This window comes from Fibroporia radiculosa (genome assembly GCF_000313525.1).
Source record: "Fibroporia radiculosa TFFH 294 genomic supercontigs, scaffold3357, whole genome shotgun sequence".
NCBI classification, from domain to species: Eukaryota; Fungi; Basidiomycota; class Agaricomycetes; order Polyporales; family Fibroporiaceae; genus Fibroporia; species Fibroporia radiculosa.
In genome coordinates, this window is record NW_012133384.1 from 91255 (window position 1) to 116201 (window position 24947).

The 24947-nt window shown below is 50.1% G+C and overlaps 9 protein-coding genes across 9 annotated transcripts; 6 read left to right on the forward strand and 3 right to left on the reverse strand.

Moving 5' to 3' along the window:
- Positions 1-155: 155 nt before the first annotated feature.
- On the forward strand, positions 156-2196 carry FIBRA_04763 (uncharacterized protein; the record flags this gene model as incomplete). The annotated part of the gene is made up of 13 exons (XM_012326552.1): positions 156-389; positions 445-759; positions 810-929; positions 986-992; positions 1043-1100; positions 1148-1164; positions 1218-1264; positions 1319-1341; positions 1397-1457; positions 1515-1715; positions 1775-1791; positions 1850-1913; positions 1975-2196. 13 exons carry the CDS (start codon positions 156-158, stop codon positions 2194-2196), a joined length of 1386 nt encoding a protein of 461 aa, XP_012181942.1.
- Positions 2197-4060: 1864 nt separating this feature from the next.
- Positions 4061-4831, forward strand: FIBRA_04764 (uncharacterized protein; the record flags this gene model as incomplete). Its single annotated transcript, XM_012326553.1, has 1 exon — positions 4061-4831. One exon carries the CDS (start codon positions 4061-4063, stop codon positions 4829-4831), a length of 771 nt encoding a protein of 256 aa, XP_012181943.1.
- A 603-nt stretch (positions 4832-5434) lies between these two features.
- On the reverse strand, positions 5435-6743 carry FIBRA_04765 (uncharacterized protein; the record flags this gene model as incomplete). The annotated part of the gene is made up of 3 exons (XM_012326554.1): positions 5435-6289; positions 6339-6567; positions 6667-6743. The coding sequence occupies 3 exons, from the start codon at positions 6741-6743 to the stop codon at positions 5435-5437; spliced, it is 1161 nt and encodes a 386-aa protein (XP_012181944.1).
- Positions 6744-7581: 838 nt separating this feature from the next.
- On the forward strand, positions 7582-9093 carry FIBRA_04766 (uncharacterized protein; the record flags this gene model as incomplete). The annotated part of the gene is made up of 9 exons (XM_012326555.1): positions 7582-7639; positions 7697-7932; positions 8002-8106; positions 8182-8322; positions 8376-8445; positions 8511-8771; positions 8822-8906; positions 8960-9023; positions 9076-9093. 9 exons carry the CDS (start codon positions 7582-7584, stop codon positions 9091-9093), a joined length of 1038 nt encoding a protein of 345 aa, XP_012181945.1.
- A 513-nt stretch (positions 9094-9606) lies between these two features.
- On the forward strand, positions 9607-11560 carry FIBRA_04767 (uncharacterized protein; the record flags this gene model as incomplete). The annotated part of the gene is made up of 2 exons (XM_012326556.1): positions 9607-10182; positions 10253-11560. The coding sequence occupies 2 exons, from the start codon at positions 9607-9609 to the stop codon at positions 11558-11560; spliced, it is 1884 nt and encodes a 627-aa protein (XP_012181946.1).
- Positions 11561-13570: 2010 nt separating this feature from the next.
- On the forward strand, positions 13571-16509 carry FIBRA_04768 (uncharacterized protein; the record flags this gene model as incomplete). Its single annotated transcript, XM_012326557.1, has 12 exons — positions 13571-13728; positions 13783-13800; positions 13852-13888; positions 13939-14138; positions 14196-14425; positions 14477-14662; positions 14717-14924; positions 14982-15760; positions 15819-16104; positions 16159-16247; positions 16300-16328; positions 16384-16509. 12 exons carry the CDS (start codon positions 13571-13573, stop codon positions 16507-16509), a joined length of 2346 nt encoding a protein of 781 aa, XP_012181947.1.
- A 1452-nt stretch (positions 16510-17961) lies between these two features.
- Positions 17962-18405, reverse strand: FIBRA_04769 (uncharacterized protein; the record flags this gene model as incomplete). Its single annotated transcript, XM_012326558.1, has 2 exons — positions 17962-18242; positions 18297-18405. The coding sequence occupies 2 exons, from the start codon at positions 18403-18405 to the stop codon at positions 17962-17964; spliced, it is 390 nt and encodes a 129-aa protein (XP_012181948.1).
- Positions 18406-20695: 2290 nt separating this feature from the next.
- On the reverse strand, positions 20696-21738 carry FIBRA_04770 (uncharacterized protein; the record flags this gene model as incomplete). Its single annotated transcript, XM_012326559.1, has 4 exons — positions 20696-21078; positions 21130-21349; positions 21404-21553; positions 21607-21738. The coding sequence occupies 4 exons, from the start codon at positions 21736-21738 to the stop codon at positions 20696-20698; spliced, it is 885 nt and encodes a 294-aa protein (XP_012181949.1).
- A 1128-nt stretch (positions 21739-22866) lies between these two features.
- On the forward strand, positions 22867-24713 carry FIBRA_04771 (uncharacterized protein; the record flags this gene model as incomplete). Its single annotated transcript, XM_012326560.1, has 10 exons — positions 22867-22973; positions 23046-23187; positions 23252-23314; positions 23373-23405; positions 23461-23646; positions 23709-23771; positions 23832-24117; positions 24185-24322; positions 24393-24568; positions 24627-24713. The coding sequence occupies 10 exons, from the start codon at positions 22867-22869 to the stop codon at positions 24711-24713; spliced, it is 1281 nt and encodes a 426-aa protein (XP_012181950.1).
- Positions 24714-24947: the final 234 nt, after the last annotated feature.

A 24947-nucleotide genomic window follows, 5' to 3' on the forward strand; every position in this document is an offset into this window, starting at 1 on the left:
TCACCTGTTTGTAATATATTCTTATGTGACCCGACGCGAAATGACAGACGTGACAGCGTGCCGCTCCGTTACTAACGTGCAGGCTGTTCGGGTCCTACAGTATTCCCTGTCTGAACCTAAGCCTTTGACTCAACGGTCGGCTTGGTACGTCCGTCATGGCGACACACAAACTGTCTCGCATGTATATCCTATTCTCTGTTCTTCTTGCTCTTGTGTTTCCCGTCGCCGCTCATGAACACCACGACGAACTCACTGAAGAACAAGCAAACGCCCCCATAGACATGATTCTGCGGCTTCACATAATCGTTCAAATCGCTGTATGGGGCTTCCTTTTCCCCACTGGAATGGTGCTTGGGTTGTCTAGGAGTCGTTGGCATGTCCCACTGCAGGTCAGCCCAGTCAAATACTGTCGTGGCGCCGCAGTTTGTGAACTTAGACCCACAGAGTGTCGGATTTGCGTTGACTGCCGCAGGGTACATACTCGGCCACTCGCATGGCGGGCGTGCGTTCCTTGCAGGCGTCCATGGCACGATGGCGAACGTAATGTTTGTGCCCATCGCACTTCAACTTACTCTAGGTGTCTACCTGAAGCTGCATATACACGAGCGTTCGCTGCGTCCATGGGCTGTACGCCTCCATGGAGTTGTTGGGAAAGCGTATCCTGTCCTGGGGTGGACTCAGATGCTATTCGGAGCTATCGCCGCCCGAGGGTACTGTCGCGGAGGGCATCTGGGTCAGTGTCTGGCTCATTATATTATGGTACGTCAGTCCTCTCCAGAGGTTTGCTTTTAATGACAAGAAATTTGTAGGGAAGCGGATTCATTGCGTACGGTACAATTATGGCAATCATGCTGCTTGTGGGAGAAGCTTGGGTGCGGCGCAGTGGACGCAGCCCAGAATGGTGGGATTCGTGGGTTATAATGCTATGGGTATGTACTACCTGACTGGTAGTATATATTGAAAATGTACTGACAAATTGATGTAGGGAATTGGTTTGTGCAAACGGTACCCTCTTTGCTTTCGTTGCTCACAACGAATGTAGTCAATACCTTCACTGAGCACCGAGGCTCGGTATGGTCCGTCAAAGACATGCAACATACGTACGTTTATTGTATACCGTGCTAATCACACGCTGACAGTTCCTTAGTATCCTGGGAGTTCTCTGTGCGATTTGATCACATTGTGCCGGTGACCATAGCTTATTAGTGTCCTACCAGGGTGGACTGGAGGCGGGCTGGGCATTGTGCTTTCCCGAAACAATCAGGTATCTTGTAACATCGGCTGATCTTTGCGTGTGTCAGCTGATGAATAATTCTAGCGAACCGTGGTACCATCTCTCATGTGAGTGGGTATGCGGATGTTCACTGTGATCTTCCGCAATTTATGGACTGTACAGTATCATCCTGACTGGCTGGGCGATGTCTGACCATGCGCAAGCTCTCATGATCTCTACCAAGGTTTGTTCTCAGTTATTATACATCTGTTAGTCTGATGGAATCCCATTACCTCTGCAGGTTCACGCAGTCTTCGGCTACACACTGATGTCAGCAGGTGTTGCACGCATCGTTGAAGTTTGCTTTATCGCCCCCAAATTCGCCCCTCTTGATGCGCCAGATGGGGACAGTCAAAGTGATCACACACTAACGGATATTGGCAAAGATGATTCGAGCCCCAGTGCCGCTGCTGGTCGGGCATTCAGGCACTTGCCATCCTTCGTGAGTTTGATTTTATGATTGTTTGAAATTTCACATGAATCATGTGTGACCTTCACCAGCTCCTTGTCGCGGCAGGGTCAGCTATTGTTTCCGATAACTGCTCAATTCTGCGCTAATGCTTACTGTGAACTTAGTCTGCTCTTTATGGCTGCTACGGATGAAGAACTCGAATTCGTACATGATGAGGAGATGGATCATGTCACATATGTCCTAATTATGTTTAGGTATGTTGACCTTTCCCCTTCGATCTGTCATGCAGTTCACTCATTTTCATCCAATTCCCAGCCTGGCGTTCATCTTTTACACACTCGTCGTTTCCCTTATAAACCTATACTCCAATAGTGGACGGAATGCAACTGCTGCGGCCACAGGCGATGCCATCGAGATGGTTCCTGCCGCAAAGTGGTATGCACCTGTGCCGGCTGCAGAAACTGATGTCGGTCCAGTGCACATAATCGGCGACGACGGCGACGATGATTGAACTGTTTCCATTGGATGCATGGATGGTGGACTGTGATTTTAGAAAGGAATTATCTGTTGTATCTGACCACACTAAGATATGAATGTCTACTAATACAACAAGGTGTGACAAGGACCCCATTTGGAAGCTTGTATGCAATGCTGCGGTGTCAAGGCTATCGAGTGCATATAAGTCATTTATTTGTCATTACTGGTTTTCAGTACGTTGTAAGTGCTCTTCTGTAACGGTAGGTCCCAAACTCATAATGTGAATAAGGTTTAGCGACATTGTATGCGATCTGGCGAGAGGTGATACTGAATTCGACCAGAATTCTAGGCTATACTACCGTAAGGTTCGGATCAGGTGGAGGCGTTCTTATTGGTGGTGTGTCTGAATGTAGCCCAAGCATTGTCAACTCGCATCCTAGCTGTCGAACGAAGAAGCCTCCCGAGGTTGGGAACGGTGAGTTCCCCGAGGTAGTACAAATACGTTTCATTTTCCAGCATCTCATCCAAATCTCATCTAAGAAGTTGTCCTCTGGGGCTATGATGTCCGCGAATGCGGGTGCATCCGGCGCGAGCGTGAGCTGGCACACGGTATAATGGCTGTAGTCCAGCGTGCCCATTTAGAGACTTTGCTGTTGACACGACAAGCTCAAGCACACCGGTCGGAAGGTGAATAGGATAAGTAGGGTGAAGGTTGACTAGATTCGATGGAGCATTACTGCTGATGAGATTGTTTCATTTTCCTTATCTCACACTTGCACTTACATACAGGCTGACGCTGACGGTGTTCAAGACAAGGGGTGTCTATCCGAACCTAGACTCCGAGCTCGTTCATCTGACGCTCTAGAGAGTGTACACCCTGGCGCAGAATGACCATGGGTTTAGAGTGCGATTTGGCAATTGTCAACATAAACTCCATCAATTCAGGAACAGTATCATTCAGCAAGGGCGAGCTTCGCACGGACTCTCCTCTACAACCGTGTAGTACTATGATGAATGCGCGCCAAGTCTCCGAAGGCGGCATTATTGGCCCTTTCTTGTCGCATCAATTAATCTGTTGTCCATCTGCTGACCGACTTGATAGACCTCAATTCAATAGCTACATCCGTATTCGGGCTCTTGCGAATTGGAACGGATATGCGTATGCTAACGATGCCCTACCGACCGCTCGGCAGACCTGCTCTCGTGATGGACCTAATCCATCTGGGACTGAGCATGGTGCCTCGGGAACTGTCAGCATTGTATCTCATCCAAGATATGCATCCCGAAGGATGGGAACAGCTAGGCATTGGGCTAATATTTTTAGATAATGATGCAAACTTACCTCGCGCGGCCATGCACGAAAGGGATGGTGAAATTCAGTGCATTCATGGAAAGCAGCTTCCTCTAACAGAGCGTCCGGATTATAGGTATTTCGTCCGCGCGCGGGCGTGTAAACGAAGGTCAGCTCGAAACCTTGAATTGTTTTAAACTGAGGCATTCTAATAATTCAAGCAAACCCAGTTACAGTGCCAAAGTTACATTTATGCTAAATGCTGCCATATCCCGCGGTGGTACCCTCAGTGGGTCATAGCAAGGGGTCGGATCTAATTCGTTCCGATTTCATGCCTGAGCCACTAATACGAACTGCATTAGATCGGAGCGGTCGTAAGCATAGTCCGTTATCATTTCACGGCCAACGCTTCAACGGGATACGGAAAATTGTGCATCGTTGCAGGTACGTGTGGATCGGTTGTGAGGGCATGTCGTTTACTCCAACTGCCACAGTCAAAGCACCTTGGTTGAAGTGGGGCCAAGCGTAATGAAGCGCCTGTGGTTGGCTTTGAATTGTATATATATACGTACTTTCGATGCTGATTGTTCCTATACACCATTCAGGCATGAGTTATCCATCTTCTCATGGCGTCGTCTCGTCTCAGTCTTCCAAAGCTCCCCCACGTCCTCCGAATGCTTTCATGCTATACCGATCAGCAAAGCTCATAGAACTGAGGGACCAAATTCCTCCGGAAGAACACAAGCGTCAGGCAAAATTGTCGAAGAGTATCGCGAAGATGTGGCATTCCGAGAGCGAGGTTGTCAAAAATTACTACGTGGAGTTCGCCGAACGCAAAAAGGCAGAACATCAAATCGCGTATCCCGACTACAAATACCGTCCTATGCGCAAAGCTGACAAGGCGCGTTTAAAAGCGAGGAAGGTCGTACAGGAAGACATTGTGAATACAGTATCTGCAGACGACACTGGCGAGCCACAGATATGGGAAGACTTCGGTAATGAGGAGGCTGAAGTCCCGCAGGTGTCAGGCCAATGCCAGTATCAAGCTTGTATGCTCTGTTTTACGGCACAGCGACCGGGGGCTTGTCTGGGGCCAATGGCTGTTCCACCTCCTCCACCAGTCTCCTTTCCGCCTGATATACCCGGAGTCCGCTACCTATTCGTCCCCGTCCCCACAGACGCTTATCATCAGCTCGTGCACAGCCAACACCCACCCTGCCAGACGATCGACCCCTTCGCTCTCTCGTCCCCTTACCCACTAGTCTACTCGTCGCTGTTCGAGCTGCAGGAGGCAATCACATTCTTGACTAACCCACCCGAGCTCGATTTGACAGGCGGTATCGATCTCGCTAAGTTGAACATGTCTTCCTGGTTATAGTGTATATGCTGTAGGGAGCGAAAATGGATGCCGCACTTATAGACCACTCATATCTTGCTAGACAAATATTGTCCTGAACCTGTCCTCAACAGTGCCGGAGCAACAGATCTAATTGCTTGATTCGAAGCAGCAACAGTTTAGATCATAAATAATTTATTTCATCAAGAATTCCCGTTGATACTGAATGTACACCATAAATGATTCCTAATTTTCTATCGCTTCTCGGCTCCAGTTGCCAAAAGTCTGGTGATCAGTTGGTGTGTACCGCGCGCGTGCCAAGCGGATAAGCGAGAAACCCGCGGGCTCAACGAAAAACGGAGACGCGCGATAATCTTTCCGCTTCAAACTGAGACTTATGTCCCCTTCGGGGTGACATACGAAAAAATTGGAACGATACAGAGAAGATTAGCATGGCCCCTGCACAAGGATGACACGCTTTCCCGGAGTGGTAGACCTACGGGTCTCAATATTTATTTTTACTTGAATGCATCGCAAAGTTCCACAATAGTATGCTGGAATCAGACTTCAGTCACTAGTAACGTCAATGAATGAGCTGGATCTTCTAGCGTTATTGTTTGATTCTACCAACAGCACATGTTATGTCTACTCGCGAGGTACATATTCAAACAACAGAACAGTCCCATTTACAGTCCCAATAGCTATCCGACCTTCTTCCTCGTCCAAAGCCAAGCGGCTCCAATCATCTTCCTCATCTTGCATGTGGAACACCATCATCCGTGGCTCGTGAGCAATTGCCCCTTCATGAATGGCCTGGCCGCTGGAGGAATTACCCGGCTGCTCCTCGGCGTACCCCGGACTGACCTTGTCATCTTCTGTGCGTTTAATGGTGCGCATTTGGGTATGTGGTGGCGTCCGAGGGGATATTAGCATCTTCCCTGCAATCCGCTGTCCATGGTCACCTGCCTGCGCAGGACCACTATTCGAACTCTGCGCATCCAACCACAGCGCCGTGCCGTAACGCCCAAGGACCATGTCGGATGGTGTAAAGAGGCGTATGGGAGACGATATAGAATGGATCATGAATGGACCGTGGATGGAAGATGTCGCGAAGAGATAAGGGAGCTCCGCTTGTACGGCATGATCCTCTTCGAACGATTCAAACGTGTCGGAATGCGAACGGGCATCTGATAGAGATGGGTTAGGAGGGAGAACATAGTGGTGAATAATGTTCACGGGCCATGGAAACCATGTATCGAAGCGAATGAGGATATCGATCAAAGGGAAGGAAGGCGAGTCGGATTTTATACGAGAAAGACTCCGGGGGGATACTACGATAGTATCGATATTCCATGTCCATTTGTGACTGGTGGCTGGGAGGTAGGACGGCACATCAGAAGACCCATCAACCTGGTTCGATATTTTGTATAGATGTATCCATCGTCGACAAAATGTGATCGCATGGTTGTGTACCAGAACGACAGCCATGCACGTATCTTCCTGCACAGAATATATGACGGTTGCATGAAACTGAGCATGTCAGACACACCTCGTTGAATAGAGTAGGATCATCATGTTCGAGTGGCACACGAAGCTGACAGATTTGCTGTCCAGAGCCTGTATCGATTAAGCGCACAATGTTGTCGACGTCGCTAGCAACAAAGATGTTTCCCTGTAGCGCAATAGCGCGACGATAGCTTGTAAATTCATGTATAGGCTTTAGGTCAAGGTGTTCGTCTTCAGCCAACGAAACCATCGAGTAGATTGTCGTTGTCACCCTGAAGAAGTTCAATCGTACGTCAGCTGCGTCTAGAGTGAATGCATTATATTGTGACTGATAATATTGAAAAACTAAGCTTCGAAGTTGAAGTACTTACATGTCAGCGGCACCCCGTTTGGTGATCGCGATAACTCCCGGGCTTAAGGGATCCGTGTTCACAACGGCACCTGTCATACCTACGCAGTGTAGTGTAGAAATACATTTATGCGTATCCTTTAGGATGTCCCAGCACTGAATGAGAAACTCTCTGGGGGCTCCCGGTTGGTCGTACAAGGTGATGGTGATGACTGCATGATCTCGTCTTCCTGGTAGGAAATGGACTGCAAGATTCCTAGCACGAGAATTCGCGGGTATTCCGGAAGGAACCAATACAATCTGTCTTTGGGACCTTGGGTTCTTTGATATCCAACAACGTCTCAGCACGACGGCCCGAAGCACGAGACGTTCCAGCTGCAATGCCGACGAGGAGGCCAAAGATCGTGCATGTAGTCCCGGAACAGGAATGCGTTCATATGAGATGCAGAGATGCAACACATCATGCCACACGCTGCGTTCCCGAGTCAAACTTTCAATATGGCGACAAGTCTGTCTGGTCCGTTAATGATCATTGCCAATGATCTTGCGATGTTTAGATGGTCGTACTTGCCCGACGTAGATTTAAGACATCCCATACACCAAGATCCTTCAGTATTTGCAAGAAAATATCAATGGGAAGATCAATTAGATGGCGCTGGTCCATCGCATTTTGCGAGTGCGTCAAGACGGCGGAAGGATAGGATAAGTCGTCCCGCTTGGCAGACCCCTGGATTATCTTATCTTATCTGCCCATTAGTTCCGATATAGGTCCACGATCATTGATCAACGCCAATTCGAGTCTCTTTCGCCACCACTCCCGGTGACCTGACCACAATTGTGAACCTTTTCAGCATACTCCTCTCGCCGACTCAAATACGCTCTCCAACAATCTATTGCTCCCAGTAGTTATATCTGAATCTGCACTCTTGTACACACTATGTCTTCCGACAGAGATGTCTTGCTATCGATGGGCTTCGACTCTACCCGTGTCGAATGTCTGGGTCTCGTTGTTCTAACATGTATTAGTTTCTCATGACGTTTTTATCATTCAGGGGCCCTGAAGTCCACGGGTGGTCGAGGGCTTCAACCAGCAATGGACCACATTTTGGAGAATGAGGGAAAGCCTGTGCCCGATCTCTCAACGGTCTCAGCTTCATCCTCGTCGGCATCGCCGCCTGGTGACGCGGTCGAAGGCGAGCCAATGGACGAGGATCAGGAAGAACTGGAGGCACTCAAAGCTGTTTACGGAAAGGAAGGAGCTAGTAGCACATCTGATGCAGAGGCCAAGGTCAGTACTCATAGATGAACCCCCCCCCAAGCTGATGTATGTTCGACTGCTGCCCTTCACATATCTTAGAGCATTCGGTGCTCTGTTTGTGGGAAGATATTCAAAAACACTGCACTGGCCAATTATCACGCCGAGAAGAGCGGTCACGATCAATTCGAAGAGTCAACAGAGGAGGTTGGTTAGCCCACTACGGATGGCATCCTCACACCGGCAATCGCGACTCCAATCTAATATCGGATAATTTGTCAGGTAAAACCCTTGACAGAAGAAGAAAGGAAACAAAAGCTCGATGAACTGCGAGAAAAGATGGCGGCCAAACGGGCGGTGAAAGCGAAAGAAGAAGCAAAGGAGAGCCTGGCAAATGAGGCCATACGGCGAAGAGCTGGCAGGGTACTCATTCAGATCGCTGGTTAGCGAGTCATGATTCAGTTCTAGTACTACAGGATATGAACGAACTTCGAGAAGAAATTCAAGCAAAGGAGATGAAGAAAGAGGCTGAAGCAAAACGGAGGGGTATGGCTATCCTTAGAGGCTTGCTCGTCAGCTGCTCCTTCTCCCTTTCTAATTTCCTTCAATAGAAAAATTGGAAGATGCAAAGGCACGCGCTGCGATCAAAGCACAGATTGAAGCGGACAAACGAGAGCGCGCTGAGAAGGCAGCTCGCGAGAAGGCACTTCGTGAAGGGAAGCCTGTTCCCGGAAGTTCGACCTCCGCGTCTGCCGCTGCTCCTGCAACATCTACACCCAAGACGGCAGGCAGAGATTACCCAGAGACGCGTCTCCAAGTCCGGATGGCAAGTGGGGGTCAGCCATACACAACGACGTTGTCGAGTGATGCCCGTACGTCTTTCTATATGCAGGCTGGAACATGGGAATGACGTTCCATTCAGCCCTCCGTGAGGTTGCCGAATTTCTTGCAGGACAGACGTTATCTGTGGACGTAGATACTGTCACGCTCTCTCAGCACTTCCCTAGGTGAGTAGAACATGCACTACAGCATAGCTGATGCGTTAGCTGATGTTGATTAGGAAAACCTTCTCTCGTTCCGACTTCTCTCGGACGTTGCGAGAGCTTGGATTGACGCCCTCTGCTGTATGTTCTTCCAAATATTTTCACGTCTGTCTCTGACGAGAGATGCTTATAGGTTTTGATTGCTTCCTAGTTGTTTCTATTCAGCTGTTTCTCGCGTTGACAGGAAGGTGCTGTCCACTGGCGTGTATCGATAGGTTTGTACATGTGCATCCGTAATAGTCATCGAGCAACTTGAAGTATGCGCCGCCAGCGGTGACCTCATCAGGCACCCTTCCGTGCCCAAAAGTGACTGGATCCCTCAAACCCGGTCACGGTCTGAGCTCGCCCCCAGACCGGTTGGTCCGTCGATTGTCCGTCGACTCGGCAGGGGAAATATATGCTTCCGCGTGCAATCGAGATTATGCGAAATGAGTTTACGTATCTAAGGCGCTTATGCCTATACAGTGTAGTCTCCGCAACCGAAGCGGGAGTCTGGAGACTCGAGATAAGTAAGTTGGGCGCTTGATGTGGTACCTGCGAGCCATGAGTCCATCACTGCCGGCCCATCAGCTCCTTGACATTTTGTCCTTCTACTCCCATGTCCACCCGTTCCTCGCCCTGGAGCTATCGCTGAGTGTGCTACGATTAGTTCACCGACGCAGCAATGGACTTCAACCATTCGCGTACGCCGACTACAGCAACCACCCGGACCCGCCCCCCGCTTCCCCATGGCCCGCGGATGCCCAACAACCTTCGAGGACCGAAGTCGACACCAAAGGGCATCATCTCGTTCGATGTCTACAATCGTGTAGAGGAGGCGACCCCAGCGTACTCCAGCCCCCGCACCTCGACTTGCTCGCCATCGTCCTCGAGGTTCTCGGTAGACCGTGTCCCTCCACTCGAATGCGGCTCCTCGGCTCACTCCGCGGTGAGCAAGGGTGTGCAGACATCTGTGGGAGAGCCTATAACCCCAGCCACACCATCTACCGCTTCACCCGTCGTCAAGGTCATCAAGAAGACTGTAACACTTAAGCCCCCGCCAGCCGTGAACTTTGAGTCCGTCCCGGTGCCGTGGCGGGGAATGAGCCTGCAAACAGCACAATGGAGTCTCACATCGCGACAGCTTCAGGAGATCGTTTCGACAGCAATACGGACGTCCGCTCAAGAATCGTTTATACGACTCGTCCCCCTTCAAACGCTAGATGAGCAGCTGACGGCGGAACTCGAGCGTCTGGAGTCGGTGAGCCCCGTCTGAGCCAATCATACACAGACATTATGAAATCTGACGCCTCGACGACCGTGGGGAATAGCTCAGGACGACGACACAGGCACAGTATAGGTTCAACGTGCAGAGGAGGATGATGTTGTTACAATCGCTGAATGCACTATCTACCTCTCAATCCCCCGACGCCGGAGATCGAGAAGCTATTGGAAACCTAACCGCGCAGCTGGCTGAGGTAGCAGCATCCTGCGATCGGCTCATGGAAACCCTCTTGATTCTGTCCGATCAACGTGCTCAAATCCAGCGATTACAGGACGTCCACATTGCGTCAGCGCTTGCAATGGCATTACGCAAACTGAACACTTCATATAGTCGACGAGCATCCGAGCTGGATCAGGCGAAGATCAAGATCGAGGAACTCAAGGCGGAATTGGAGGAGGCATGGCAAGTTGCAGAGGAAATGGCACAGGAAATGGACGACCTAGACAACTTCGACTTTGGCTACGACGATGAAGTTCTGGAGACCACGAGCGCAGTTATTGGAGAGACACGCACCGAGCAAAGCGTGCAGCTTGCTGAAGTGATGGAGATTACAGGGACGGCGGTGGCGACGAAGGCTAAATATACCAACGCAGCTGACGGGCAGTCGTCGAATGGCGACCGGGCGGGTCGAGTTACGGCTGCTCGACGGCGGAGCATTCGTACGTCAAAAGCGAGCTTGCGTCTCCCGAAGACGCCATCGACCCCTGGGGAACAATCCACCACGCCCTCCCGAAGGGCGCGGAGCCGTAGTAAGAGCTGTCGTCGCCCATCCATGACCGCAGATGGAAATGTCCCACAAGTTCCTATCATTCGCATTGATTCGACGTCCTCTTACAAAGACGACTCGTTCTTGGAGTTGTCGGAGACGCGACCTGCATCTCCTACTAGCAGCGCCTCCCCACAATCGCCACCTCCTCTTCCCCAGACGCTGGTCATCGATGCCAAGTGGAAGAGAGACACGTTAGAACTCCCTGCACCATCGCCTAACCCGACTCTGCCCTCGCCTGGCTTTGATCGCACGATTATACCACCGCTGACCCTGCGCGGGTCGAAGGACGATGCATTCTATGCTACCCCGCGGGAACTCGACGTGGCTGCTGGCAGGCGGGTACAGTCTATGCAGCCGCTCTCTCGATCAGATACCCTTCCCGAAATGCTACTCAGCGCTCTTCGGCGAACCAGATCCGACTCTCGGAAACTGGGCCGGGCGCTGCAGGAGGTGCAAAAACCAGCTAGATATTCTGTTCCCCTGCGTGCCACCAATGAGGTCGAGCAGCCTGTGCAGGCTAAGGCGTACAAACTTCCGGAACAACCTGCGACAGAAGTTCCCCCCAGCCCGAGTAGTCAAGCTTAAATCCCCCACTTTGACCTTTATTGATCATATTCGCTAGAGTACTTCAGGTGAGTACCGCACTGTAATTTCTGAGCCACGGTGCTGACACTCGTGGTTAGATAACTTAATACTATTACCCGTCTCCACATCTTATAAGCAAAGTAACATAATTTTTAGCATCTTTGTATTGTTTCCAATTTGATGCGCGCTGCTACTAAATATGTACATGTGGAACATTATTCCGTCAATCACTGGATGAAATCATGTTGTATTGTGCTGCCCACTTGTACCCTTCCTGGATTTGATACTTCTCTTGAATATCTTGTTGCGAGCGGTGTACACTTGTGCTATGCTCCTGAGCTACTAGTGATATATCAACAGACGAACGTCGTGTTTAGCGCCTTGTAGTTCCTTGCGAGGTCAGAGTCCTGAAGCGATAACATCTAACAGACATAGTAAATTCAATCTTCATGCGCAAGACAAAACTCCAACAGTATGGTACCCATATACTTCACGACAAGCCTGCACAGCGCAGATCTTGCCATATCTTTAATATGGGCGACTTCACCAGGCAAGCTTTTGGTCTCCAATCATAACCCCTTTGCGTGTGTTGACCCTAAAGCAGTAAGGAGAGTACAATACTTCCCTTTGACACAAACCAGGGTGATGTCATTAGATACCAAAGAATTTGCGATTGCACAGTGTGTTCAGTGTTCATTCTGTGATCCCTTGGGTTAAGACAGTGGGAGGTCATGATACTCAGCTGAAATAGCTTCGTATCTTCAAGTAGCTGGAACCGGACCAGTTTTTCGTTTGGTCGCATCGTTGACCGTCACACCCAGAATTCTCAAAGGCGAAATGATACACGAATACCATACGAAAGAACAGCAGACTCACACGCTCCCACCGTTGCGAAGCTGAATCATGTCAGTCGATCAACGGATTATGCGTGGTAGCGAGATAATAAAAACATTGAGAGTGCGAAACTGGGAGTGACATCTCTTCTGATATGGCCATCCGTGAGTCTGCTTCTCACTATGCTTGTGTAGGAAAGCTGGCTTGCAGAGATTCTCTCATGCACGCCATGCCGGTACTTTGTATCCTCTTCCCATGAATCATTGCATGATGTGCAATTGTGGAGAACACTCACAGCGGAGAAGAAGAATCCATTAGGTGGTAATGTCCGGTGCATTCAAAGCAAATCGTTCGTCCTACACCCAGAAGCGAATAAGTCAATGAGAAAAAGCGCGAGTGCCAGGGCATGAATGTGACTAGGGGGTAGATGCTGGCCAGAACCAGCGAAGAATCTTCCACAGTATCCAAATTCCAACGAAGGCGGCCGCACAATATCCGATTGTCCGCCATTGTTTCACCCCCCCAGAGCCAATACCAAAGGCCTGGCCAGCGCGTCGTGATGATTGTGCGAGGGATGACCCGAAGGAGGCAAACGTATCGCGCTAGACACGACCATCGACAAATACTCCTCACGACAGAAGCAGGGAAACTCACGGTTGCATCCAGTGCCGAGTTTTGCCTTTCCACATCATCGTAGATATCAGTTGTAACCTTGTAACTGGATCTTCAATAAACCGTCTAATTGGAGAAATGAGGCATGCTCACTCCCCGCAGACTGCGAAGCTTAGAATGTAGATCCTCGAGCCTTTCGTCATTTTGCGTCTCGTATGTATCTTCTACTCGGTCTCTTGATGTAGACATGGTTGGGGTGAAATTGGCTATACAGGCTGAGTTCCGTTAAAGCCTAGCGTTGAATCAGGAGATGGGGGCGAGTGTCGCACTGAAATCATGTAGTAGCAGCCCTAGTAGGCGTGAATCGCGTTCGCGACTGACGGTGTTCCCCCGTGATTGTCTCCACGCTGCTGCTGACTAAGCAAACCATTATACTCTCGAATGTTGGCGCGACGTGTCTCCACAGTACAGGACGGTCGACTGCGGCCTGGTCCTCCTTCAGCTTTGTTTTTATACACCTCACGATCATTCCCAGTGTAGGCGGTGAAGTCGCTGCTTACAGCTATGCCTTTGGCATACTCTTTACCGTCTGACTTGTCGCCTGCGACGGTGGCGAACACTTCGTCGCTACTGCGGATAGTCGCACTGGCACTCATTTCTGGTGCTGCCATTGCTTCCCGACTCTTTGCTGTCGTCAATTTCGAGAGTATCATTCATGAATTGTGCGTATGCACACCAACGAAAACTGCTTATAATTAACTGTATAATGTATTCAGTGACCCATGGTTTAACTAGTAAGCTCAATGTTATGCCTACCGGGCAGTCCTAGCTAAACCAGTCATCAGCCGTGCTACTCGTGTCTTAGCCGAAAAGGGCTTTTACGTGCGTTCCTCATGATGTGATACCGGAGAACTAGCTAACACCATCAATAGGAATTCTGGAATTGGTTTGACCCCACAGCATGGTATCCACTGGGTCGAGTCGTCGGTGGCACTATCTATCCCGGTCTCATGGCCACCAGCGGCGTCATATACAACGTTCTCCATGCCCTCAACTTGCCCGTCGATATTCGCAACATTTGTGTGCTCCTTGCTCCTGGGTTCAGCGCTCTTACAGCGTGGGCGACCTATATGTACGTTGTCGATCGCTATGAAACATTTTGACATGCGCGCATTCAACCTCCGCGCAGGTTCACAAAGGAAATGAAAGACGAAAGCGCAGGCCTTCTTGCTGCGGCCTTCATCGGCATTGTTCCCGGCTACATTTCGCGCTCAGTCGCTGGTTCATACGATAATGAGGCGATTGCTATTTTCCTCCTCATGTTCACCTTCTACTGTTGGATCAAAGCTCTCAAAACTGGCAGTGCATTCTTTGGTACATTAGCCGCCTTATTTTACTTTTATATGGTTGCTGCTTGGGGTGAGTGGTTCTCATATTATGATCACAATGGTTTTCATGGTGATCTTCCAGGTGGCTATGCCTTCATCACAAATATGATACCCCTCCACTCATTTGCATTGATCCTCATGGGTCGCTTCAGCAGCCGCCTTTACGTTGCATATTCGTCTTGGTACGCCATCGGAACCCTTGCCAGTATGCAAGTACCCTTTGTCGGGTTTCAACCTGTCAGGACGAGCGAACATATGGCCGCCCTAGGTTGGTGTGATCACAAGCTTCCGCTCGGGGTTCGTAATGACACATTGTTTGCAGGCGTGTTCGGTCTGCTGCAGATCGTTGCTTTCGCGGAGCTCGTAAGGACGCATGTTTCGTCAAAGCAATTTCAGACCCTCCTCTATGCCTCAGTCGTTGGAATGGGTTTCCTCGGGGCTTTGGCGATCGTCGGCCTCACGTACAAGGGATGGATCGCACCATGGACAGGCCGTTTCTACTCCCTTTGGGATACTGGCTATGCAAAAAAGTACGAGAAAAATCATCATTCTGTGCTCCTAGTGCTGATGTTGCTCACACGTTAAAGATACATCCCCATTATTGCATCTGTCTCTGAGCACCAGCCTACGGCGTGGCCGTCGTTCTTCATGGATCTGCAATTGCTCATCTTCTTGTTCCCTGCAGGTGTAATCCTGTGTTTCCGTCAGCTACGTGACGAACACGTCTTTGTCATCATCTACGCCGTTGTCGCAAGCTATTTTGCCGGCGTCATGGTTAGGTTGATGCTGACACTAACTCCTGTTGTCTGTGTTACCGCCGCAGTAGCTTTCTCATCGGTACTCGATACCTATATCGATCCCGTTGAACCGGATGCTGAAGAAGAGGATTTCGAGGTTGCAGAAGCTACTCCCAGTGGGAGCTCATCAGCGGTGTCGGCAACCTCCGGAAACGCAACGAAGAAAAACAAGAAAGCCATATCTGCATCTCAGGCTGGACCTCTCGATAGTTTGGTATCGTCTGTTACATCCGCAGTTGCATCCTCGAAGAAAGACAAAGTATCTCGTGGCATCTTCGGCCTCGATACGCGTGGAGCGGTGCTCTTCAATGCGCTGGGCATGCTGTTTTTCTTCGTATTCCACTGTACTTATGTGACTTCTTCGGCCTACTCCTCGCCTTCAGTGGTGTTGGCGTCAACGAACCCGGACGGCAGTCAGCATATTATAGATGACTTCCGCGAGGCCTACTATTGGTTGAGGCAGAATACCCCCGAAACGGCTGTCGTAATGAGCTGGTGGGACTACGGATATCAGATTGCAGGCATGGCGGACCGTCCAACCCTAGTAGACAACAACACGTGGAATAACAGTTCAGTGTCTTTTACTTTTTTTGAATCCTCTCGCTGACTCTCACCTTTGGTATGTAGCGCATATTGCGACTGTGGGAAAAGCAATGTCCAGCAGCGAGGAGGTCGCCTACCCGATCTTGCGCAAGCATGACGTTGACTACGTTCTTGTTATCTTTGGTGGTTTGTTAGGATACTCTGGTGACGATATCAACAAGTTTTTGTGGATGGTCCGTATCGCACAAGGTGTTTGGCCGGACGAGATCCAAGAGCCGAACTATTTCACTGCGAAGGGAGAATACAGAGTAGACGATGCGGCGTCGACGACGATGAAGAACAGTTTGATGTACAAAATGTCTTATTATCGGTGGGTCGTCTCGGAGTTCCGGAATGAGTGGTTCTGATTAGGTTGGATTGTTAGTTTCGCTGAGCTATTTGGCGGCAATCAAGCCATGGACCGCGTCCGCGGTCAGCAGATGCCTAAGGTAGGACCGACACTGGACTACCTAGGTAAGCTAATCCGAATTGTATCTGCTATCGATCTTTCCTGAGCTCTCCACAGATGAGGCCTTTACATCGGAAAATTGGATTGTAAGTCTTGATATAGCATGTTTTCATTTTCGTTTCTGATGACGTCCAATTTTAGGTGCGGATATACCAAGTCAAGAAGGACGATCTTCTAGGGCGGGACCTGAAAACCGCTAACGCCTTCGCTCAGGGCAAGAAAAGAAAGAGAACAAAACCTCAACCTAGGCGGAAAGCGCTTGCGTAGGGGGAGGGATTCTAACATAGTCTGCTATTCAGTCACGTAATTGACCATTGCTGTCTGACGAATCGCACTGGGTTGGTATCAGCTAATGTCGGAGCCTCTGCACTTCCTTTAGCTCGTTCCTACATCCGTGACTTGCCCCGTACACGTTCTGTGTGCTGCTCTTAGATGTAGTAGACCACATGTCATGAGGAATAGCATCATGTGGTCCCATGTCGTGCCGAATATTCGCAGAGCGTATTCACGGTCTCAATGCCGTGGCATTCGAGCTGACGGACATATAGCAAGTGACGATTTCACGGGTTCTTTGATCCTCATGCATTGCTTGAACAGGCCCATCTACCCCCGCGTCTACCATTAGCCTCCATTATGACATATACTGTCGCGATGCGCCGCTGCCCGGTGTGAGCACTGTAGAATGAGCGGCTCCGCTTCCTCGGTCGTCGCCGAGAGGACGGGACCACAACATTGCGGTCCTCATCTCGGTGCCAGAGACGTGAGAGTGTGTCATATTCACGCGTACTGTGACCTCATCCTCGTGGAAACATTGTTGTACGAAACTTGGAAGATCGCCCTGTAGATTGCGCTTAGACGCACGCAGTCTTACTTACCCGCCGTGCGTCCGTATTTATTCTGAATTCTGACAAGGTTTATCAGCATATAGGATGGCGAACATTTTCTCGTGCATCCGAGAGCGCGAGAGACACAACGCCGAAATTTCATCGTGCCAGTCAATGTATGTAATGACTGTTCGCCCAGTTGTCTAATCCGTCGGAATCGCAGGCTCTGCAATATGCTCAAGGTCGGAAGCCAGGGCACTCCAATTGTGAAGAGTAGTATTTGCTCCTTGCACTATTTCCGGTGATCATTTTCGCTGACCATCACAGCGCAGTCAGACTCAGATCGGCGCTACCAAGCCAAATGACTCTTAGAAAATTGGTGTTCACCTTCCTGCCGTGGGTGTCTCCCACTCATCATCTCGCCCTGCGGCCGTGTAAAGCACGATCGTGTGGTGCGGGTCTTTGCTGACATTCGCCACCATACACCTTGATCATCGTAAATGAATCCTGCACGTGGAAGTTCACCGAGACATCGGAGGAGCGCCTCTAAGGCAAGCCAGATGATACATCCAGTCTGAACACGGCGAGTTAGGGAGGCATATGACGCCAAGGGCGCCTTTGAATGTAAGTTGTCTTCGGAGCACGACTGCAAGATCCGAAGCAGTGTCAAACCTAAGTGGTGGTGTTATACAGATGTTCTGCAGCCACATGAGGAGAAGCAGCTGTCTTTCTGAGCAATATGCATGTATACACGAGAATAATTATCCCGCTAATAGTGAAATTTGCACATAGTGTCTCGGCTAGCCTGTATCAATTGGCATTAGCTACTACTCATGTCCCACACGTTCAAGCTTCATTCTTCCATCATACGCCGCAACTTCCCACTGCCCTGCGCTCACTCGCCATCAGAAACCTCGGCGCCTTCAGTTTCGCCACCAGTAGTGGCATTGGCGCAAAGGCTCGCAAACTCCGCATCACTAATCCGGCGGAAATGAATCCCGCCAGACTGCCAGCCCTGCAAGAGTCGATCGAGTATGCCGTTGTTCGAGATATTACTGAGATTCTTGAAAGGAATGTCCTGTGGCCAGCCATCTATCATAACGCGGTACCGAACGACTATATCCCTCCAATAGGTGGCATAATGCATGGTGGCGACTTCATCATGCGTAATGTCCCCTAAAGACAGCAGTTCAATCAGCCGGTGGGTGGACCAGAGCAGTAACTCCATACGTAAAGCTTGTAACATAATGCGACGGATCGTTGACCTCGTTTCGGTCATCTTGTCGGTGTACGACGGCTTTGGGTTAAGACGATACTTTGACTGACCAGGGTGGGACATAGCTGAATAGGAATACGAGGGTGACGCAGTCTGAGTGGGGACTGGCATACCGGACGACCATTTTATAGTGGCCAACACTCCTCCAGTCAACTTTCACGAGTCTTGTGCCTTTTCCGCAGATCTACCTGACGGCAGGCCCCGTGCATAAGTTGTGGGCAAGTAGTCGGCCAGTGCGAAGGTCGGAAGACAGAAGTTACGTGACACCCTGGAGCAGCAATGTGCGAATTGTACCTATGCGGATCAGTCACAGTCTGACAGAAAGGGAACTTTGAACTAGAAGCAAACGTGCGGTGCTATGAGCACGATGAGATCCTTTACATGTTCGGAGGGATGACCATCACCGGCGGCCATAATGAGTTTTCAGTAGAATGATGAGAGCGCTCGCTGTGAGCACACCACATCCAAGAAGTCTAGACAAAGACGTGAGGTTGTGTTCGGAACACCTGTTCACTGCAGAGTTATTGCAGCGCGAAGAGATCTCTTGTACTCGTGGCATGTATCCAGCCATCTGATAAGGGTGAGGCCGAACCCTCTTACCTCCCTAAGTTCCATCTTCGACCAACAGAAGCACCACGGGCAAAAAAAATGAAACTCTATTCTTATCATTGGTTAAGCAGGATGGTGCCCGGACAATGCAGCCTACAAGCAAGCCATTTGACGATGATTCAAGACTCACCGCTTACTTTCGTTTCGCACGTCATCTGCAGGTCCCCGATGGCCATCGCTGCAGATCGATGAGCTACTCGAGGTTGCTGTTCAAGACCATCACGGAGCGTGAGCGGTCAGGACGAGGTGCTTACCTGAGGCCGTGACAAGGTGGAGGCGGCTCATCAGTCCGTAATCTAATTCCGACACGAGTCCCCGCGAAAAGTCGCCCGTAGTGCTTCTGCCGCCTCGGTGGGATTATGCCATTTTCTCGGGTCGCGACTGGTATTTTGCTGCTAATGATGGCTGAGATAGGTCATAAACAAGAGCAGAACTCCGATCTCATCCACCGACATCGACCTCGGGCGTAGTCCAGCGCATAATTTCTCGACGACTTTAGATCACGAACATAGATCTCGTTTACTATCAGCGAGAGAACACTAAACAAGTCGCGGCCGGATGATAGAGCTCGAGAGGCGTCAAAGCGAAGACCCAGTTTGAGTATTCTCGACACTGAGGATGGTATCGACCGAAAGGGCTCTTTGTGACTTCCGTATCCCGATCCGTTAAGTCTCCGCATGACATCTGGCCACGGAGCCACTCAGCCGGAGGCTAGTAACGACTGAATTGAGAAGCGCCAATCTCCGTAGAAATATTGCTGCACGCTGGATTAGCAATCTATGCGCACCAGGGGGCATGACTTGATTTGTGATATCGTTCAAGCAGCGCGCTCATGGGTATGGGGAGAGACGGCCGCGGGCAATCCAGACGTGAGCCTGTCGGATTGATCCAGGAAAACGCGTGTGCAACGCACTACTTTTGTCCCCACCGCGCACCCAACACCCTGAATTGAAGCTTCTATCTTCCAGGCCCTTTCTAGTGCAGACATGCCAGGATGCCGCATGTAAAGAGGCACGGTCACCCTAATAGTGGTGTTCTCCAACACACGCCGCTCCCGAACGTTGACCTGTGAGAAAGGTGTGGTTCACTATAGTAATAGAACTGTTAAAAGGGTAAGACAAGAGTTCGATACGGTGGACCTGAGATCAAATCTGGAGAATCCGTCGAAGGTTATCTATGGTTGTCATCCTCATGAGGTCAGGATGCACAGGCCGCAAGAAACTGGACAACGTAGACCCGAGTCTGGAGCTTGCGACTGTCGCTTGAGATTGGTCAACCCCCGCTGATGCTCTGCACGATATCAGGGTCACATCACTCACAGAGGGGGGGGGCTCCGCGCCTATAGGCAGCCTGGATAACACGTATTACCTTGCGAAGTCGTTGTAGACATTGTCCCTGCTCTCGCTGCCTCTTCTCTTCGGATCGCTATTCAATAATAAAACCGTGAGATAGCCGGCACACCTAATCAATTGGTAAACGGTTGTTGTTCCCGCGAGTGCATGCTTGAGACTTCCAATTCTTTGACTGTCTGAAGCCAACACACTGACCCTGCACTAGCTTCGCGGAACATAAAGTGATGGCGGCGATTCACTATTAGTATTACATAGCCAAATGCTTCCACGTGATGATACTGTGTGATGCTATCTGCGCGCAAAACTCACATAGAACAACGTAGAAGAAAACAATTGACTGCGATAAATTTCAACAATATAAGTCAGGGAGTATAAAGACATAGCACGGACTTCTACAGTTCATCCTTGGTATGAACCCCTGCCTTTCCATCTGATACTGTACTCGACTCCGTCGCGGCGGAAGCGTGAGGTGCTTCTAGAATGTTGCCTGTGTCTTCGGGTTCCACGGGAGGTGGTACCTCAGTCGGTTCCGCCTCCGTGGCCATTAATGGCTGAGTGCTCGAGGGCGGCGATAAGGGCGGCGATGTCGGCTCCTCTTCTGTAGGTATATTTGGGGTAGAGACATTTGAGGGATCAACCACAACTTGTGCAGTGTTTCCTGAGGACTGTGCATCTGAGTGATCGTCGTTTATCGCCTGTTTCGACTCTGGGAACTTCGCGGTTCCGTCTGCTACGGACTTCAAGTGTTTATCTAATGGAGCATATTTCAAGCGCCCTGCTCGACAGTAATACAGTGAAAGCAGATAGGGTGATAACCATGAAGTACCTTCGTAACGAACAAGCTCAGAAGAGCCTGCGGGCGAGATAAGGACCTTGGAATCTTTATTGGGCTCGTCTTCCAGTCCTAATTTAACAGCCGCTTTCCCACTCTTGTCGTACAAAATCGCAAAATCAATGCTATCCTTGTATTTATTCCCAAGCGCTTTCCACATCAGTGGGATAGTTTTTGCTGAGCTGAGTAGGACAGCCTGAGGCTTCGCAGAATGCTGGAGTGTGAATGGTTAATACAGCGGGCGGAATGAGCAATAAGCGTGACTTACAGAATCAGTCCAGGTGATAACGTCAGCGCCATTATCCAATTTCTTCACATCATGAGGTATGTTTCGTGAGGTCCAATGAAAAAAGTTGTTAGCTATCCGTTCTCCGCCCTCGAAGCCGATAGACTTTGACTTTCCGCCGCGTGGGTATAACTACATAGACACGTGAGACGCGTGGACAAAAGTAGGGGAAAGAAAGGCCACACTTTAATGGTTGGGAAGCCTTGCACTCCTTGCTCCGAGCACAGCCGTTTGTTGGAATCTTGGTCACAATCTACCGCGTAGAGCGGGACCATTGGAGAAAGCGCTTCAGATGCCTTGCTGTACTCAGGAGCCATTCTTTGACAATGCTAAGGAGTATGGGTCATATACGACCATGTAGACATTTTAGGACGTATCGAGACTTACTCACCCCACACCACGGCGCGACGAACGCTACGACTGAAGTCGACTGTCAATATAGGTTAGGGTTAGATATGCCAAGAGCAACAGTCAAGAAAAAACAGCATGTATAAACGCATCGCAAGGTTTATGAAACGAATATCTCGGCAGCGTCACCACATAGGATAGTCATACAGGAGAACATACATTCTGTTTCATCGCCTTCCTGAATCCTTTTGCATCGATTAATTTTACTTTAGTGTTAGAAGGGAAGAGCGCCGCATGAACCAGTCCGGGTGATACGATTAAAAATATGGCCAGTAGCCGATGCAACCACATTATGATTCAGTGACCCGTAGCAGGAGCGATTATAGGCCAATGTTAGGAAGGAGGGGTAGCGGCGAATGCAGATTTCAGAGCAACTCGGAGTCGAAGAGCAGCTCGAAAAGGATCGTGGGACAACATTGCAGGGTGACTTGAGTGACGTGGCCGTTTCTCATTCCGCATGCATGGCATTGACTGCAAATCGCGTTTCGTGAACGCTTTTTCCTTCAGTTTGACTGCATCACCGGTGCTACCTTAAAAGCACATACGAAGGGTCCGAATATCTGAAGAAGTCTGACCGGTGAGTAGGCAGTCCTCTTCGCATATTTGGCGCCAGGATTTATCTTCAGACGCTCACATACGTGGCGCACTACACACATCCCTCAACGACAATTGAGAAGTATGATAACACGAACATCAACCTGGACATGCCGGCTTTGTGATGCCCACCGACTTTTTGATACTTTCTGGTTTTTCAACGTTGAGTGTTCAGCGACGGTTCGCATGAACTCGGAGCGGGCTCGCGCCCTCGAACCCTACGTCAACAGCGCACCAACACGTGTACCACTTGCGTTTGCGGCATGTTACCGGCGAGGTAATCTCATAGCAATACCATACATAAAGTTGTACTCAGCAACTGGGTCGACTAGCTATCCTCGTCGTTGCTCTTCGATAGAATCGACGCATTGCTATCACTGCTCTCACATTCATCATACTCAGTAAGAACCGAAGCTAGAGCTTCTTGCACCACAATCATCATCATGCTCCCACTGAGCGATTTCAACGTCGTTTGTTGCGCATTGGCAACGTTTTCTGCTGCTGTGGGCTATAGATTATCTCGCCAGCGACGGAATTCTGAGATCCAACGGTGAGTGCTGCTTGATCTTGGCCATCGCTGACTACATTAGACGTTTTCTCAATATCAATGATACTTCTCCAGTCGGTTTAACATTGAGCAACATAGAAGTTTACAATCGCGACGGAGTGGGAGCCCTGCCAGCGTGCTTTCTGTATGTGATCATAGTTCGGACAGCACGCTTTCAGAGCAGTCGGTCACCGATTCTCCCACCCCATCTGAAAATGTGAGATCTATGGCCAGCAAATACACCACCCACTGAATCGGCAAATTTCCGTCTGGGTCGTTAGACACTCGAAGACACTGAACCTGGAACATTGAAGAGAAAACACAGAGATGAGGATGACGAAAGTGTACACCATTTCGCTGCACATACCATAGGTCAGTAAACTCACTTTCGCGGATCTACAGCTGGTGGATGAGCAATCAAGGCACCCTTCTGAGGTAAGTTCCTGCTTGAGATCATCGTCGTATTGAAAATGCTGAACATATCGAGAAGAAAGGAAATCCTGCACCTCTAAAAAGGGTGCGCATTACGCCTCAGCCAGAAGAAATGGACGGCAAGCTGAAAACTGAAGAGACTGGGCTCATCACGTCAGCTGAACCACCCCAGTCCGATGTCTCTTTACAATCGAAGCCGATGGAGGAAGTCGATAGTCATGCTGCCGTGGTCAAAGTTGTAACTGTCCGTGTCTGCAGGTGTATCAGAAGCTTAATATCAAGGCTGATCTGAATTACTATGATCAGGAGATATCAGAACCTCTACGAAACGTTCCTCTCTTTACACCGGCGCTCCCGCCTATTCAAGCGGTGCGTCGCAATTTAATGGCATATGGCGTGCTGGTACTCATATTTGATCGTCCATTGCAGGTCAAGCCGTCGTGCGCATTTGCGTCTTTCGCCAATTCTACGTCCCCATTCTTAGTTGCACCGGTGGCCGCCGCTTCTGCAATGCACGCTTCTGTGTGGTGCTCTGGTGGTACCACCGATTTTGTTGCGCCTGGGTCGTGTTCTTCAGCCCAGAAAGATCCACGGAACGATGAGAAGTTGGGGGGAATTGAGATACATGGTGCCAAGAATAATGTCGGGGAAAAGCCTGGAGTGAAGCAAGAAGATCCCCTGGCAGCGCAGTTCTATGCGAAGAGTTCTCATACTGGTGCGTACCCAAATTACAGTTTACTGCATGACATTGTCTCACACGTGGTCGCACTTAGCGATTACAGGGGAGGAAGACGAGGAAGTCGCAGCGGAGCTGAAAGGCGTGAAGGTTTTCATAAAACGTGGAGACCGCGAGTTCTCTGATGCGATCCTCGGGCACGTCAAGCTCCTTTCGCACAAGCAGACGGGAGATGAGCGTCTACGTGAGTATCGTAGTGCATGCTTTATGAGTACCACCATCCTCATCGTTCTGCTTCGCTTACGCACGTCAAGTTTTCCGCCGAGAGCTGGTGTGGAAAGTATCCATGAGTGTTCGGCTATGCCCCACGGTGCGCTGCTCGTTCGATGAAGATCAGGGTGTCCTCCGCGTTTCCCTCAAAGAAACCGAGGAATGTGAAGGTATCCCGCCGGAGAAGTGGCAGCAGCGAGTGGTCGTCTACGCTCTGAAGGTGCGTTTGGCCGACGAATCACCGCCTCCGACAACTGCTGATGGGGAGCTGCCTACAGAGAGGCAAGACTTCCAAGAGCGACTTTGCAGATTTCGCCCACGCCGTCACCTCCAGCTCGCCACTTTTTGCGCCATCGTCCACTTAGTCCATGGCCGCCACGTTCGAATGTTCGCTCATATGCTCATGACCTGGTCCATCCTCCCGGGGCAGTTCCCTCATAGCCGGCCGCCGCTACTCGCTGGCAACGTTCATGTGTCTCGGACCTTATGCAAGCCACTGCCCTGACGAGCTTGGGCTACATTCCGCCTTTGTGATCATCGATAAAGTCACCAGTACCGTCATGCCGTCATGGGTCACCGCCGGCGGGGGCAATCCAGCC